Genomic DNA, 17,588 nt, shown 5'->3' on the forward strand with positions numbered 1-17,588 from the left:
GCAGTGGCCAGACTTAGTGCAAGCTGCCAAGGTGGCAAAACCCAGATACCACAGACGAAGCGAAGCTCCACCTGGGTGGAAAAAAACAACCAGAAACTATAGATGTTCCAGACCTGTGGTGGAATAAACTAATAACTAAACATGTTACAAAGGTAACCAGACAGCATTAAGACAACAAGGGTTTGCTGTATATCTGCTTTATGGCTGAAGATGGAGTTGAGTGATATGCAGAGATTATCAGTTAAAAACATCAACATTCTCCAGAGCTGAGCAAAAAAAAAAAAACAACAAAAAAACCACTTCTGCAAACAGCAGAAAACTTGTAGTCCACAGCAGGTCTTTATCTCTGCTTTTTAAACTCTGGCAACTATTTAAACCACATATTTGGATTTTTTTTTTTTTTATTGTAATTAGAAGTAGTCAACAAGATATCTGTGTTAAACAGAGATAAATGGATAGTAATGCTGCATGTTAGGAATTTAAAGTGCCTTGCAAACAAGTCTTCATACCCCTGCTAGAGAAAAGCTTCCTCACTATGTTTCACTGTGTGTGTGTGTGTGTGTGTGTGTGTGTGTGTGTGTGTGTGTGTGTGTGTGTGTGTGTTGATGTTAGGGTTGTGCCAAAAAACGTTACAGTGTGGTCTTGCCTGGCCAGAGAACCTTCCGCCACACATTTGCCATGCTGTTTTCATGGTTTGTCACTGACTTTGGTTTTCTTTCAGCATTGATCTGAATCTTTCCACTCTTCCATAAATGCCATTAGTTGTGCATCACTAAAGCCTTGCATCAGATCCTCCTAGAAGGACTGTGGATCTTTGCAGCTCCTCCAGAGTTGCGTGGCGCCTCTTGGCTGCTCTAATTTCAGATGATGGATCGAACAGTGTCCATTAAGATGTTATCAGCCTTGGATATCGTTTTAGAACCGCAGCCCTGCTTTAAGCTGCAGGTTCTGCACCATAAACCCCGACCTGTCTGCTGCGTTCCTTGGTCTTCACAATGCCGTTTGTTCATTGATGTCCAATAAACATTTAGCAAACAGCTGGATTCATACAGATTACTAAGTGACTTTGACTGCAATTGCGCTTGATTTTATTTAGTGGTGTCATAGTAAAGATGATGCATGCCACACTTTTTGAAAACCATGTATTGTCTTCTGTCCACATCCCAATTACAATTCCAATTTAAAGAAATGTTTAGCATTTCTAAGTTCATACAAAAAGTGCTCGTCATTTCTGCAGTATGACAAACATTGCCAGAACTTTATGCTCCCCTCTGGCACGAGTTTCCTGGTCGATACTTTAGTCCAACAGTAGTCTTTTTTTAATAATAGCTCCAAAGCTAAGTGCAGGTTCTCAAAAGCCAATCATTGTCGATGCATGCATAAACTGCAGAGGCACGTGTTTCATGGGTAGGTGTGGTTTCTGAAGCAGAAAATGACGCACTTTGAGCATTTGATGATTTATATCAACAGTCGACGCCTCCACGTAGGCGGCACATGACTGCACAAGGCCGGCATCGAGTCCAATTCGCTGGCTGAAGTTTGCTGGTAAATATAACCTTTTGAAGTGGAGCAACAATGCACCAGGAGCTGCAGCGCAGAGCGGAGCAGCTACAGCGTGACAGCCCCGGCAGACAGAAAGCATTCTTTCCACTGCGAGCAGGAGAGCCTGACAAGCCAACTTTACTTCTTCCAGCTCAGTCAGAAAACAAGTGAAACAACACTGCAAGGGCCGGAGGAGGGAAACCGGCTAGCTAAAAGCTTGTTTTCTTTCTTTAGATCACAAGATCCACCTTGGTGATCTCTGGCTAGACACAGTCTGTCTCAAGTTAATATGTATTACGATGCACTGGAGCGTTTCAGGCACGGCAGGAACACAAAACCTCCACCGTAGCATCAAATCTGTAATCTATTTAATCATTTAAGGGTAACAGAATCAGATGATAAAACCTCCTGAAGGATCCTGGAGTCAAACAGCTCATCGTTACAGGGTGCAAACAGCAGACATCAGTACTCATTGATGTAGGGAATGCTAGAAGCACAAAGTAGCAAGACGTTAGTTCATATTTCAGGAAAAAGATATAAAGTCTTGCCGTTTCAAACAACAACTGAACACGCTAGCAATCAACTAAAACACAAAGAACTACCCAATTTTAAGAACTGCTAAATTCCTCTTTCTATAAAGTGCTGTATTACTAGAGTATATTATAGAAGCAAATATCAGGGGCAACATACTCAACTCGAAGCTGATACAGGTGAAAATTTACACTATACACAATAGTGAGTTTGCAGAAATTTCAACTACAAGAAATGAAGTTGAAAATTATTGTTCCGCAATTATTACTATTCAATTGCTATAAACATTTCTGCTTCAAAACTGGTATCGGCCACATACAACAAAGACTTATACTGAAGAGTCAGAAACCTAAAGGAAATGCAATCCAGCAGCAGCAGTTAGCAACACCTGCTAACTCTTGAACACTTCAATAAATCAACAGAGGCAAAGCGAGAGGTTGCTGAAGGTTTTCTTGCACCACATGCCGAAGCAGATATTCCTTTAGGTAAACATTCAAGCAAACTTTCATTTCTATTGAAGCAGCGCAGAAAAAAAAGAAAGTGTGTGGGAGCAGGTGGATGATACTACAGATGGGAGAAATAAAAGTCCTGATCCTTTTATGGACCTGAGCGCAAGGATTTACTGTCTGCAGGTTTTATTGTGTCACATACTTGGTGCCGAGCTAAAGGTGAAAAAAACATGATTGTTTTGCAAATATGATGGTTAGATAGTTTTCAATACCTTGTAATAATTCAGTGTTCTGCTGAACCACACCACTTTGCTGCATTTGTGAAATGTGAACAGTAAATGTGTACTTCTTTGGGTATTGACATGTCCAATTGTTTAATTCTTTCCATAGTTACAAACTTTTTGAACTGACAGAAAATGACTAGCACAAAAAATGTGGAGTTCAGAAAAATTAAAAAAAGGGGAAAAGTGGAATATTTGGGGGAGAGAAAGTGCAAGGTTTCCATCTTGTTGTTGTTGTTTGTGTTTATGTGTTTTAGAAAGGGGAAAGGGCTGGTCATGTGCTATTTGTCTGGTCATGTGACTGAAAAAGCGACGCTGCTCAGGACTGTGGGGTGTTCAAATGGAACAGAGAAGCAATGTCAATGCTGCAACTGCTTTTTTCTCAGTGTCCAAAGGGTAAGGAAATATATATTATATCAGTAAATATCAGATGTCCCTATTTTCAAGGAAGGGCATCAATAATTACAAACCGTTTCTAAGCAACCACCCAAGAAATAACTCATCTGATAAACTTGCACAAAAGCAGCACGAAGATATAATAAACTCACTGCAATATCAGTTAAATATCTGGCTTGAACCTGCTATGAGGACCCAACATCTTCAACCCTGAAGAAACTGAATGCTCAGCTCATTACCCAACAATTAACAAGGAACTTACACCTGTTCTTCAAAATCAAAGAGGACAAAATATTGCAAAGTCTGAAGGAAATTCAGGAGCTCAGGAATTGTTTGGTTTCAGAGAAAACCACCGATTTGGTGCCGATCTCGACCCTGGATCAGCAACACCGTGAACCGTGTGGGACAAGATCAGGTTCTCTGTGTTTGCCAACTCTGCCACCAAACTGGTTTCAGTGCTGAATCGGTTTTATTTCTTGCTTACACTCATAACAACTGTAAACTGTGAAACTGTAAATAAAATGAAAGCTAAAACTGAAAAATAGCCAGAAGTCCTGCTTCCAGTTTGCCACAAGATCAGATGAGACACACACTGACCTTTCTGGCCTACATGCAAAACGTTTACGCTGTGAGAATACTTCATATATAAAGTAATACATTTCAAGATATTTGGAAAGGCTTAAAGATTCTTCATCCAGTCTGACTTAGCCACCCTAAAAACCATTTATGAAATGGACAATTCTGTGCCACTTTGTCTTTGTTTATCAAATAAAATCCCCAAAAAACTGCCCTGAAGTTTGTGGTTTTAGTATAATAAGATATGGAACACTTAATGAATTGGAATATTTGTTAACATGACGTGAGCTGTATATTTATTTTTATTAAATCTACTTGGTTTTGAACAGCTGAATGGAAAGAAAAGAGCTGATTAAACTCATCTTTCCACCATGAAAAATAAAGGCTTAACAATTCAAAACAGTGAAACGCATAGAGATGAATTCGATTTGTTAAGAAATGAATCATTCGCTGAATCAAATCAGGAGTTTGGTTTTGTTTCGTTGCAAGGACGTTAAAGTGCAAGTGAGTATAATAATGAAACCATTATTGAAGTGAGTGAGTCTGAAAGTCCCTGTTCAAGCACATGCTTTCTTGGTAAAAACCACGCAGAGCAGTAAAAGCAACATTTAATTCCCCATTCGATGGTCTCTTTATGAAGGCAGCTCTTCTTCTCCTTTAAATCTGTAGGAGCTAATTTGGTCTTAATCTCAGTGGTTTGCAACATTATTTTTAAAGTTATAGGTGTAAATTTAGACTTCCATACCAAAAGATCTGCAGTTAAATGTGAGAATTGTAGATGCAGTAGATGCTTTATGCCATTTGAGGGATAATAATTGAGAACTGACTAAAGCAACTGAAATATGAGTCAAAATTGAAAACCAACCACTTGAAATTCGAATTTGCATCTCATTCTTCCGGAATAATTACCAGAGGCAACTCTCACATTCATCCAGATCCTTATTTGACTTCTGCCTTGACAACTACTTCTTCTTGCTCCTGCTGCTCCATTATCCAGCCCACTTCATTTCCTTAGTCACCTGACGGAGGCTTAGGACAAGCAGCGGCGGTGACTAAGTGCAAGTTCAATGTACACAAAGCCACAGTGCAGCCATGACCCACTTTCCACCTGCAGCCTGTGGCAGAGCGAAGCAGCACAACCGTCCCTACGTCCGTCCACTCCTCTTTTCCATCCCCTGTCGAGCCGAGCCAAGGTCGGCTGAGAAGTTATTGCTGTGTGTGTGTGTGTGTGTGTGTTTCTACGTGGCATTTGCTCTCCGAGTTCAGCGTTTCTCACACTCCACGATTATCCTGTCAGGATGCAACATTCCAGCAGCAACCTCAGGTGCCAAAGCACGACACATTCAGAAAACCTGGAATGCTTAATGATCGTACACCAGGAAGTGGCAGAGACACACTCACACACACATGAATCACCGACGCTGTGACGAGGAGGATCAAGAAGGAATCTACCCTTCGGGCTTCCACTCACGCCGGCTGGCATAAACTCAAGAGCCGAGGCACCTTGGCTCTGGATTTAATAGCAATTGTCCTCATTATTCTCCCACACAGTCACAGTTGGGAACAAAAGCTTCCCAAACTCGTATGATTACATAAACTATATGCATTATCAGTGCATATCAGAAGCTCAGAATTATCAGCACAGACATCAATAACTGTGGAGTTTTAACTTAATTTAAAAATACTTTACTTATCCCAAAGGAAAATTAACTATTGTTGTAACTCATCATTACAGAGTTATTGCGGATGGTGATGCTCAGGTAGCAGACAGTGTTCCAGCAAACTTGAAGAAGCCTCTGACTGCAGACAGTGGTTGTGTGAATAAAATCCAAAAAAGTCCAGTTTCATGACTAGCTCAATATCTGAGCAGCAGAGACATTATTAGCAGAAACATGTCCTGCTAATCCACCTCATTTGCTATTGCCACTTCTCTTTAAATCTCAATCTGGCCATATTGTTAGGAAGTCAGTCAGGGAGACGTCAGAGGGTCGTTACTCTGTAACCACCATCACTCTTTGTCTCCTTAGTCTCTTTTAAAGTGTTCAGTTTTTTGGCAAGAACCTATTTTTTTAAACATGTTTGGGATTGTGTGCACTGTAGCCATGTTTGCTCCATGTTTGTCTCACTTAAATTGATTGCTTTGGCAAATTATTAGTTTTTAAAACATACTGATGTGCTTAGGTTGGATCACCGAACTGTGTCCAAAGATTTTGACCATCTGATCCAAATTGGAAATCTACAATTAAAGGCAACTAATCAAGAAGAACCAGCGAGACTCAAACCAAATGCTTAACTCCAATAAAACTGTAAACAACACCGTCAAGCACATCTAAAGTTGGAAGCTACCAACACTGACAAGCCAAATAAATGCCTTATGAAGAAAGTTTCTCCAGTCAATTCACAATAAATGACAAGAATTACATTTTGAGGAGTAAATGTGACGATTTAAAGCCTAAGAAGATTGCACCAAATGTCAAGCATGATAGTGGCAGGCAAACAATCTGTTTCGATTTAATGGCACTGGTTCTATGTAAGGTATAGCAAAGGGCAATTCTTCAGTAGAACAAAAACCTAAAATCAACAGCTTGATTAGAAAGTTAGGAAATTACTGGATGTTCAATGTGCCAAACACACAAAAAATGGTTCAGGGATTAGTTTTTTTTTAAATGACTCCAATGTCAACTTTAATGACAATTATGGAGGTAAAATATGGAGTCAGAATTATGCCAAGCACATCTTGATGGCAACAAAAGGTGTTTGTCTACAACAGACTAAGAACCATTTATCCAAACATTACTGGGGTTGACCTTATTTGTATAATTTTAGTAATTGTTTGAGAAAAAAATCAATAAATTCAAGCTTTTATTGAATTTATTCGGGCAAGATAACTTTTAGCAAGGAGACCTATAGAGCCGCATAAAGAGTGATAATGACCTGGATTAACGGTAGTCCCTCACTTAAATAGGAAGTTAACAGTTCCTCGTCATGTGCACAGCTGCTACCATAGTTAAACATCAACACCTACCTGGCATAAATGGTAAATTACACAAGCTTGCATTAAAATTCAAGCAGGAAGTTCAGAGTGGGATTGCGCCTGAGAGCAGACACCTGCGGAGGTTCAGACAAGCAGATTATCAGGCGTCAAGGAGGGCCCGAGAAGGAGGAGGTGGAAGAAGGGCTCCTGGGTTCCCAACTGTTGCATAACTAGGTCAACGTCGATAAAGGAAACACACACCGCCGCCGCCAAAACAAAGACAGTTTCCTCCTAAGCGGAGATACGTGGCTCTGCCTGTCTCTCTTTCCGCGGTGAAAAGTGGAGACGCAACACCGAAGTCAAACGACAAGCACAAACAGTCTCCTTAAAATACTTTCGCTACCATTTATAATCCCTGCAGTTTACTCCGTTTAGTCAATAGTTGCGCCATATTGTAAAACGTGAGAACTCACCAGCTGTTTACGCTGCAACAGGAGACTATGTTGACATGTAGGCAACTTGCTGTTTCACCGCTATATGTATTCCGTCTCGACGAGGACTTTGTGCGCAGAGAGAAGCCGATGCTGGTTCTTGTACTCCTATCAAAGTTTGCAAGCCACTTCTTCTCACACTTTCATCTGAAGTTGTCGGCGGAGGTAGGCGCCATGTTTTGTGGCTGCGCTGATAGTTTTGTAGGCGATCTTTCTTCCTAAACGCCCCTCTCTCTCTCTCTTTCAGCCTGGAACCGCCCAGCGAAGAGGAGCGGCTACAGCCTGTCCCCGCTTTAACTGACACGGGCTACTTGCCAAAACTGTTAGTAAGCCGACGTACGTAAGACCGGATGCTTCCGGAAGTTCTTTTCAAAATAAAATTCAAACGTTTTCATCGGGAGGGGGATTTCTTCTGAATCACCGAACGAATAGTGCATAATTTATTTTAGACAGTTTTTATTAGTTTATGCTACATGACTTCATTAAAAGATATATCTTTTGAGGCGGGCTACACCCTGGACAGGTCACCAAACCATCGCAATAAATAAATCCAAGAAAAAAAATTGCTAAATATTTTTGAGTTACTTTACATTTTAAATGTATTTAATAAATTATTTAACACAATATGAATACGCCGATAATTGATCACATAATTGAAATCCACAATTATTAGTTAAAATCTGAATTCATTATGTGCTATCAAAAAAATAGTCTAATCTTAAATGATCCAATCGTTCTTCATGCGGTTACTATGCAAATTTTAACACTTTATTTATTAATTTTTAGTTTTTGTTCTTTTTGTTGTATCAAGGCCCAAAAGTAACACAATCCTACGAATTCAATTCAATTATTCATAAATATTTTATTGATCGAAAAGGGAAATGAAAAAACTCAATAGATGTGTTGCTTTGAAATAAAAAAAAAATTAAGTATTGAATAAGTTACGTAAAATTATATAATGTGTCAGTAATTCATTATATAATTACATTTCACAATTCAATTAAAAATTACATTTATAATGTGCTTAAGATAAAGCTTAGTTTATAAGTTATTCAGTATAAGACAACAAAATTATAGTTGTACAGCTGTAGATTTACCTCAGTTGTAAAAGTCTTGGAGGCAAGATCTTGACTGTTAGTTGTTCAGATTCGTAACCACTTTGGGAAGGTCTGGACTGTAAGAAAGCCAAAACTTTTCCCTGAGGATAAAGAGGAATTAACCACCAAGTTTCAATCCTACTATTAACAAGAAACTGCTGAAACACTGGTGAGTGTTCAGGGTGAAATTGCTATAAATGACAAGGTACTGACCAAGAACAGAAACCACTGACACAAAAATGTAACTCCCTCTAGAGAAAAAGTATTATAGTCAGACAAGACAAAGACTGGGCTATTCTGGAGAAATCAGTGAAGCTTTTAAACAGTAGAGCACTATTCTGTCAAGAAAGGTGGAAGACCTGTCATGCTGTGGGACTGTTTAGGTTGTTGGTGGCAAAAGGAAAGAGTTCATCACTGTGAAACCTGAAAGGGTTATTTAACCAAATATTAGCTGTTGCATAACCATTTCAACCAAGGAAAGAAATGACTAAATAAAAAAAAGAAGCAGAACTCATCCCTGTGATGAGTTTTGACTTCAGTTTATCTGCTTCTCATCTTTTGCTCCAAATTTAAATGATCAATTCTGAATAATTTCCACTGCAGTTTTGTTTTTCATATTTTAAATTGTCTTTTAATGCACTTTTTTTGCACTCCAATACCCATTTGCATATTCCTTGGATCGGAATATGATGTTTTTGATAACTGCACATTATTTAGTTGTCTTTACTGTACACCATACTAATTTCGTTTTATGATTTTTGTACTTTTGTGTGAATATGTCTTGATTGTCGCTTTCCTGGCGTCACTTGATTCCAAATTTGTAGCGTTTGAGAAATATCCTTCATACTCATTTAAACAGCCGGTCTAAAAACTGTAAAAATTCAGTTGCTTTATCTCGCATGTGGCAAATGGAACGCTATTAATTTACAAAGTAGCAGTAACTTTCGCTTAAAGTTCACATCAAAGGCGAGACGAATAGGTAATATAGACTTCCTGTTTTCTCGCCACCTTGACTTTCTAATACGCCACCTTGTTTCTGTAGCTTCTCACGCCCCCATCTTCCAAAGCGTGGAACTACAAGAGGAACAAGTGTCACGGCTTCTTAAAGTTGCCTTTGTTTTTAACTTTAATCCAAATTTAAGAGGGTTAGTATGAAAATATTCAGACCTTCACTCACAGGGGTTTCAGCCTCCCAACCAAAATTAATTTCAGTTCAATAAGATTTTTTTTTTGTGCAAAACTTCAATGTTTTTAGAAGTTAGTTCAACACAAGTTTTAAATTTGCAAAGTTCACTTTATTCACATTTTCCTCCACATTGAGCTACTTGGGATGAGAAAGGTTAGAAGTTATAAATCAACAAATCTGTTTATTGAACCAGTTCATGAATTATTCACTCAGCCCAAATTAGAGCCAAGCCAGAGTGCAACAGATGTTTAATTTTTAGTTATATACATTTCTTACATATTTCAAGTACAAGACAAATTAGAATTAGGAGTCCAAACTTTTAAAGAGAAGGAGGTTTCTCTTAAATGCAGCTAACATTTCATGTCATCTATCGGGGAGAAGGTGATCAGAGTCGGCAGGCTGTATTCTTGCTTCGTTGGCGGTGAATCCGGCGAGTCCAGAGAAAACACCTTGTTGCGTTTCCCTTCTGCAGGTTCTGCCAGCCAGCTGCCCTCCACACAGGACGTCTTGTAATCTGGTGAGGTCAGTAAGGTCTGCTTTAGCTTCGTCTTTAAGGTGGGGACGAGCACCTCTTCGTCTTCCTCGCTCGTCAGAGCCACAGCTTCGTCCTCGAGGTCCAGACTGTCGCAGCTTGGCATTTCAGGCAGGGTTTCGTAGTCGAGGCTGAACTGAACGACGCTGCTGCCGGTGCCGCTCGGGCTGTCGTTGGCCTCCGTGTTCAAGGTGTCCCAGAGGGGAGGAGACTTTGGGAAGACGAGCTGTTTGCAGAAAGAGGAGCTGCTCCGATCTGCGAGCGTCTGGGCGGAAGAGTCGGGGATGGCGTCCTGCAGCCGGCCGACGGGACTGAGTCGGTCCGTTATGCTGTCCTGCAGCTCAGCTGACCAGGACGCTTTTTTAGCTTCGTCCTCTTCAACAGCTTTTCTCCAGGAGGTTTTTACATCTGTTACTTCAAGAAAGAAAGAAAGAAAAAAAAGTACAAGAAAAAATACTTGCTTAAATATTTAAAGAGGACAACTTGTGAAGACAGTTTGCCATGTGACAAGATTTCACAACAGTGACTGAACCATAGGAGGTGGCAGCATCATGCTGTGGATAGCCTCCCTTTAGCAGGGACAAAGTTAAGAATCTGTTTCTGACAGCCAAAGACCTGAGGCAGAGGTTCAGCTGACAGAGACCCAAACTACAGAATAGTTTGTTTTAAAGCATTTTCATGCGTTAGAATGACCCAGAAAGCTTTTCCGTTTAAAGACCCACTTTTTGCCCCCAAACCTACAAAATCAAACTCACCTAGAAGTGCAAAAAAAATAAACTGAAAATTCTAAATATGTACTGCATAAAAAATTAATATGAATTAAACTAAAGTCACTCAATTTTCAAGTTTTAGAAAAAAATATATACAAGAAATTCTAAAAAAAAAAAGAAAAACATGAATTATTAGAATGATGCGAGCCTTTGATAGGTCAGGATAGTACGAAGCTAGTTACTTTTACGTCATTGTGGATATTAAAAGCAGATTTTGCATAGGTACCAACGGAAAAACTCTGAAAAATGACAATTTCTTGTTGGATCCCAAATCAAAATCCCATTCTCCTATTTTGTAAGAAGTGAAGGGATCACCTGTGGTTCCAGAACCACAGGTTGCAGACCCCTGGTCTAGTCAAAGTCCAGACCTAAAACTAAATTTGTTAAGACCTTTAAAGTATCAATTTCCCTACTTTATATTGGTTTGTCACACAAGTCCCAGGTGAATACATGGAACTCTAACATTTCATATTACAACCAGAGATCAGGAGTAGAAGAGATGTTTTAACTCACTTAAGCTCTCCGGTGTGCGCGGCAGCTGCTTCCTGGCAGTGAAGGGATCCCTCTGAAGGTTGCCGAGGAGACCCTCCAAGCCCCTCACTCCAGCCTCAGGAGGACTGGTCCTAGTTACAGCGTCTGCAAACTGATGAGAAACGCTTATACAGCATTACTAAAAACGATTTTGCAGTCATTTCTGAGAGCAGCCATCAACGTACCTGATCAGCAAGGTTTTCATGCTCCAAGTCTAAAATCTCAGTTTTTGTCTTCAGTGGGGCCACCTTCTGATGGGTTGTCTTGCAAATGTTGGCCTGGCGTGAATAATTAAAGACATAATGAAAACGCAGAGTAAATCCAATACAAATGGATTTTTAAGCAGCACTTACGTGAGGCGGTGTGACAGCTGAAGGCTTTTGTGGCGGGAATGCCGGAGTGTCAAAAAGCCAATCCAGAGACGCGTTTGCCCTCGATACTTGAGGGATGACGGGACGTTCAGAGGAACTGGACACAGTTGGACTAAGAAAGGAATAATTTTAAATATATTGTGCTCAAGAATTTCCCCAATTTCCTTAAATCATGCATTCCAGCTCAGGTAAGGTTAAGCTGGTATAATGAGGCAGCTGGAGAGCAATTATAAATTATGTACATTTTGATTGTCTTTAAAACATAATGTTTAAGGTACTAGTTAAAGGGCGTGAACAATTCTGGAAGCAGCACATGTTCAGTTTGCTTGATCAGATTTTAGTTGAGCAGGATATTCTGTACCACATTAAAAATGAGTCTTCAATACTTAAAAAGATTGATCTGCCAAATTTGGACATTACCTTTTCTGTTGTCTGAAATAAGAACATTTCTCAATCAACTATGGGCAGATCTACCAAAATTAAAGAGGTCTGGGCTGATTTATCAGTTTACCAGTAATTAAATGTGGAAAAGGTTTCAAATTTATGGCATTTTACAGAATCACAACATTTCAAGAAGTGCATGCTTCTAAAAGCCAAGAAAAAAAAAGGCTTTACAACTGAGCAACAAATAAACTATAGCTACTGATGGAAATGGCTCCATCTGATAGGTAAACTTTCCTCTAACAAACCTAATGAAGGCATTAGGACTGATTAAATTTAAACAAACATGTCAAAGTGTCTGCTCCGTATCTGTCCGTGGCGATTTCCCTCAATTCGCCGCGGTCATCAGAAAGCAGGGATGCTCTGGGGAGGACTAGTGACAGACAGACCACTGCTTGGGTCTGTCCAGGTATCCGCCTCCCATCCGCAGCCGTTCAGCCAGCTTACCTTCTGATGTCAAGACGCGTTTTCACACCTTCCGTCAGCTCAATCTCTGCAGGCTCATCTTCTGAAATCAAGCAATTGAAAGCTTTCTTTAAGAAATTTTTTTTAAAATGAAAACATGAAACTTATTTCAAGAAGTATTCCAACTCTGCTCACCAAGAAACTTTGCAGGAAACCGAGAAAAGAGGCAATGGCTGTAAGAAGCCTCAGGAGCCGGTTCAAAAGACAACGGAGCCATCGGTGAAAGGAAACCGAGAGCCTAAAAGAAAAGTCAAAGATCCAGCTGCAGGGTGAGTGGAACTGGATAAAATGCTAAATTAATCCTGTGTGAGTCTGGAGGGTCAACTCACAGGATCTTCATTCAGGAAAGACACGAGGGGTTTTTCTTTCAGCGTTTGCATCCACCTCTGGTCCCATTCGGCCTGAAGCTCTGTGATGGCACTCCTGACTTCTGGAATTTCCTCTTTGGAAAGTTTCTGCCTGAAGAAATAACACAGCAGAATGCCCAGCTTTCAGATACAGAAGGAGAGGGGGAAAAAAACTTCTGTGGTTTATATAGAGCACTTTAAAAACAGAAGCGGACTGATTTAAGTGCTTTCCAATTGAGTTAGCAGTGCTGACCTGATGAGGTGCAGGTCCTGCAGCACCCGGGACATCTGGTGGAAATGTTCCTGAAGGCGGCGCGCAGCAGGCGGGGGCTCTGCAGCGGGAGAGACCCGACTCCGCTCCTCCTTCAGGAGCTGCAGCGCGTGATTCAACAGCTCCATCACACACAGGAGGTTCAGCTGGCCCGCCTCATACACAGTGCCTGAAGTTAGCTGAGAGGCAGAGATTTTTTTTTAGATTAGAGCACTTTTACACATTTGAAGAATAGCCCCCAGTAGAACAGAGGATCAAACAAATCTGATAATACTGGAACACTGAAACTGTAAGCACATAAGTTTTAAAATTACAGTCAACAAGACTGATGCTGTTTAATAAGTCTGATTAATTTAAATGCAAAGTTTTACACACACTTACAAGTAGTAGATAAATCAGTTTATCAAATTTAATTTTATGTTCTGAAGATTTTTGGAAAATTTGTATTTCTTTAGTAGTTCAGTGATGCCAGCCCAACCAGAGCCGCCATCTTGTATTTAGTTGGACTTTGAATTCAGGTCAACTCCCAGAAGGGATGAATGAAATAAAAGTTCTGGAAAATAAGTCCCGTCATCTGTAATTTTTCATAATATAGAAAGAAAAAAAATTGTAATCATGGTGGTCTGCTCCGAGTCATTTTCCCTTTTAGAGAACCATTGAATGTGCGCTGGTTCCTCCTGTGGCAAAACCTCCCAGTAACCCAGCCAGTTTCCTCCTAATGCAATGATGAAAATTACATAAAAAATTAAGGTATTCATCCCAGAGTGAATTTACAAACTTCTGGGACACAAAACCTTCTTGAACGGCATAAAGTCTGTATTATGATGCTAGTACTAACAAACACAAATCCAGCCGTTTAGTCAGATTCTCACCTGCTGTGGGAGACGCTCGATTCTGTCCAGCAAACAACGAGGAAGCTTGAGGACTCGGTTTGTCCCATCTAGGACGTACTGATCCACATCTCCTTTCAAAACGCTTTCCACTGCCGCCTGCTGCTCCTTGATAGCAGAGAGCATTCCTTCGATGGCTGACCACAAAGAACGAACCTTACAGGGGAAGAAAGGAGGGCAGGTGGAGCTTTAGTTCAACTTTTCACAGTCAAGCGCAGCAGAGTTCTATAAAGAATTTAAACTAAATGTACAAATCATTGAAATTCTCAGATTTATTCATGCAATCATTCACAGATGAACACCTGAATGACATCAAAATTCTAAAAATATACTTCAAACATAAAAGGTGATCAAATTTAAGCTGACATAAAAGTAGACAAGACATTAGGATATATATATATATATGAAAAAAAAAAATTCAGAGCCATTTATGGAAAGTTTATTTATTTAAATAATCACTGCACCTCTTTATGCCTGGCAACATTATGCTCTGATTTAGAAAGGCAGAATCTACAACATGCTTCAGTTGTGTAAAACCATCCCGTACCTTTTTAATCTTCTCAGAGAAGGAATCTGCATCCCAGGGAGCTTCAGAATCGTGACGCCTGAGAGAAAGAAAACCCTCGTTAATGTGATGCAAACTAGCAGAAACTTCAAGGAAACAAATTCCACCTACTTTAAGAGCTGATCGTACTTGGAACCATCCACTTTGAGGTCTCTCATGGACTTAACCACAGCCCTAAAATTTAAAACAGAAATAGAAGATATGCATGAAAACAACACAGTAAATAATATATTGCACAGATGGTGCAAGTCAAAGCTTTAAATCCAAATAAAACAGTTGAAAGTCAACAAAGGAAGAGATTTTCCTGTTTTCCAAAGCCTGTTGATGGTGAATGGAAAAAGCTGCTGTTAAAAAAAGTATGTGGGTGGAGTTTGCTGATTGAAAATAGCTTCAGCTGCTACATAGTGACCTCCACCTGATTAAATTATGTTGAACAGGTGAGACAAGAAACAGAAACTAAAACTAATCAACTTTAAAAAAAAAAAAAAAAAAAAAAAAAAAACAGGGAAATGAGGAAAAAAAGACAAAACCTTTCTGATGCGAGGTTGAACGACTTACTGAGCTCGTCTTTGGTAGTCATGGAGAAAACGATCCTGATCCACTGCGGCTTTCAAAAACCTGCTGCGCACGAGATTCAGCCTTGCCACTGCTATATGTGGGGTGGATGCAGGCATGGCTGCAGCCTCAGGAGCCCAACTCTTATCTAACCACAATGAGACAGGAAGTTTAAGTTCTAATGGAAGGAAAACCATAAGCTGCAGAGAGTAGGTTAATTGATGATAGTGTTCTCCATAAGCTCTACCTGTGACAAACGTTTTCATGTCCTGCTGCATCACATGGGTGGCCAAATAAAGCATCAAGCTGACAAACTTGGGACCACCAGGTGACAGAAACAATGACATCACCACTTTAGATCCAGCGTTGGCCATTTCATCCTGGAGTAAATCACAAGGAGCAAAGAAAGTGAACAAGAAAATCACTTCATTTTTATCCCCATACTGCACTGTGTTCAGGCCAGCAGGCAGGAAATTTGAATTTAACACATGATTTTTGAGGTTTGATTAAACAATTCAGGGTAAGTATCTAAATTGGTAAATATAAAATATAGATTTTACCATGATTTCCCGCAGCCAGGTACAAGTAACCTTCCGGAACTCAGCATCAGCTTTGTGATTCACAATAGGCCAGCAGTGCCTAAAACAAAGTACATCCTCTATATTACAAAATTTTTATTGAGCATCAAGTAATTGATCACATATCCTACCTTTACCTGTACGATTCATGAAAGCGAACAGGATTGAGTTTCTCCAACAGGAAACGGGTTACCAAGTAGAAGGCTTCTTTGTTCGGTTTGTTGAACATATTCCTGCTCGCCATAACAGAACAGTAAACACGACCAGAAACATTAAAGATGACAGTTAGCACCCTTTTCAGGACGTAGAGAGTTGTTTCTGTTTCTGAGGAAATCATTTAATCAGTGACTAGTTTGAAATCGAAAATAGTTTTATGAGTTAAACTCGACGTTGCATCAAGAGTGACAAATTTGTCGAAACACAAAAACATGATCAACGTTTTAAACAAGGCTCCACCGAAGGTCGTCAACATAGAAAAAAACGCTTGTATATTGCACAAACTGTGTATTTTAAACCCTACGCACCATAAAATATGTTTTAAAGAATCTTTAAGCAATGTGCTAAACTTTAGCCTAAGTTTAACCTGAGTAAAATCAACGACTTTAAGCGTCCTGGTTCTCATCAACCAAAATTAATAAACTTACGGTCCAAGGTTGAGATGTTTTATGTTGACTGGCTGAAATCCCAAACCGAGAAGAGCAAACCACAGATACTGTCCGTTTTTCTTCTGCATTGGGATCGAGTTGGCCATGACTCGGAGCTGGATCTGTCTGCTTTGTCTTCTTTAAGAACCCACAAGCCACGGCTAGCTACAGTGTTAGCTAACTATAACTTAAACGTTTAGTCTCCGTTAAAAATGAGGTGGAACAAAAACATTTAATCCACTCGAAATGACAATAAAACCCAGCACACTGTCGAGTTTTGGGCCCGTAGCACTCACAACTACTCAAATCAACGTCTAGAGGGCCATTTGTTTCAATCTGTCTCGGATAGAAACAGGAACAGGACAGCAGCACGAACACAAACCGCCAATTTTTCCAATCATTACCCGGATGTTGTTTGAAAGTATATCCGGTGGTGGAAGAACTTGTAAAGTAAAAGCATCTGTGGAAATCAGCAGAAAAAGACGAAAATATAATTTGAGTCTTGTTTTTTTTTCTCTATGTCTTCCAGTCCAGTTAATTTCGAGAAAAGATTTACATCAGAATTCTGAGTTAAAGTCTCAATTTTGAGATAAACTTCAGAATTATATTAAAGTCAGAGTACGTTTTCTGTATTTCAATGCCTCTAAAATAAAAGCATCAATTTTTCTTTCTTTCAAGTATAAAAACTTAATTTATTGTTCACTGGGATAATTTCACATTGAAACTGTGTACAACTCAAACTTTTATTCTGAATATAGCAATTCAGTATTGAAAACAATTTTTAATTTTTTTAACAAAAGCACCAGTGTAATTCGGACACTAATTCTTATAGGTTCTTTACCTCTCCAAGCACCCATCATGTTCTGATTCACCAACACACAGAGCAACTTCAAACATTCTCTCCGTACTTCTACTTTCAAAGACAATCTCACATTGTTTGTGCGTTCCTCACACAATCTCTCTACTCCCCTTGATTGCTTGATTGTATAAAACAATCTCTTAAAAAAGAGAACACCTCTCAGTCTCAGACATTTCCAACCCCCACCCCACACATAATGGCATACTGTAACACTATGAAAGAAGACGGTGACAAAGGACAGAAATT

The 17,588-nt window shown here is 39.7% G+C and overlaps 2 protein-coding genes and 1 non-coding gene across 5 annotated transcripts in view; all 3 read right to left on the reverse strand.

The window, feature by feature from the left end:
* Nucleotides 1-7,535, reverse strand: part of dennd4c (DENN/MADD domain containing 4C) — a 40,900-nt gene extending 33,365 nt beyond the window's left edge. For both annotated transcript variants that reach the window (XM_044097768.1, XM_044097767.1), the window contains exon 1: nt 7,223-7,535. The gene's annotated coding sequence lies outside the window, so the exon portion shown is untranslated. The remainder of the gene's footprint in view (nt 1-7,222) is intronic.
* Nucleotides 7,536-9,754: 2,219 nt separating this feature from the next.
* On the reverse strand, nt 9,755-16,895 carry haus6 (HAUS augmin-like complex, subunit 6). 2 transcript variants are annotated; one of them, XM_044097769.1, is made up of 16 exons: nt 16,484-16,895; nt 15,977-16,072; nt 15,822-15,900; nt 15,509-15,641; nt 15,265-15,409; nt 14,818-14,880; nt 14,689-14,746; nt 14,124-14,297; nt 13,234-13,430; nt 12,963-13,092; nt 12,769-12,871; nt 12,616-12,676; nt 11,710-11,839; nt 11,542-11,634; nt 11,339-11,468; nt 9,755-10,469 (listed from the first exon to the last, which is right to left on the reverse strand). In XM_044097769.1, exons 1-16 carry the CDS (start codon nt 16,588-16,590, stop codon nt 9,874-9,876), a joined length of 2,295 nt encoding a protein of 764 aa, XP_043953704.1. In that variant the 5' UTR covers nt 16,591-16,895; the 3' UTR covers nt 9,755-9,873. The 2 variants fall into 2 exon arrangements, with proteins under 2 accessions (XP_043953704.1, XP_043953705.1); XM_044097770.1 differs by having other exon boundaries at nt 12,616-12,673; nt 16,484-16,881.
* On the reverse strand, nt 12,461-12,591 carry LOC122821109. Its single transcript, XR_006368918.1, has one exon.
* Nucleotides 16,896-17,588: the final 693 nt, after the last annotated feature.

The sequence above is a fragment of the Gambusia affinis genome, linkage group LG18 (genome assembly GCF_019740435.1).
Source record: "Gambusia affinis linkage group LG18, SWU_Gaff_1.0, whole genome shotgun sequence".
Lineage (NCBI taxonomy): Eukaryota > Metazoa > Chordata > Actinopteri > Cyprinodontiformes > Poeciliidae > Gambusia > Gambusia affinis.

What these genes read in the sequence shown, in the direction of transcription:
- haus6 (XM_044097769.1), bottom strand. Translation starts at nt 16,590, where the DNA reads ATGGCCAACTCGATCCCAATGCAGAAGAAAAACGGACAGTATCTGTGG. An exon ending in CCTGGCTGCGGGAAATCATG is followed by an intron (nt 15,642 to 15,821) that starts GTAAAATCTATA and finishes GATTTACTCCAG; the next exon opens with GATGAAATGGCCAACGCTGG. An exon ending in CAGCTGTCACACCGCCTCAC is followed by an intron (nt 11,635 to 11,709) that starts GTAAGTGCTGCT and finishes TATTCACGCCAG; the next exon opens with GCCAACATTTGCAAGACAAC.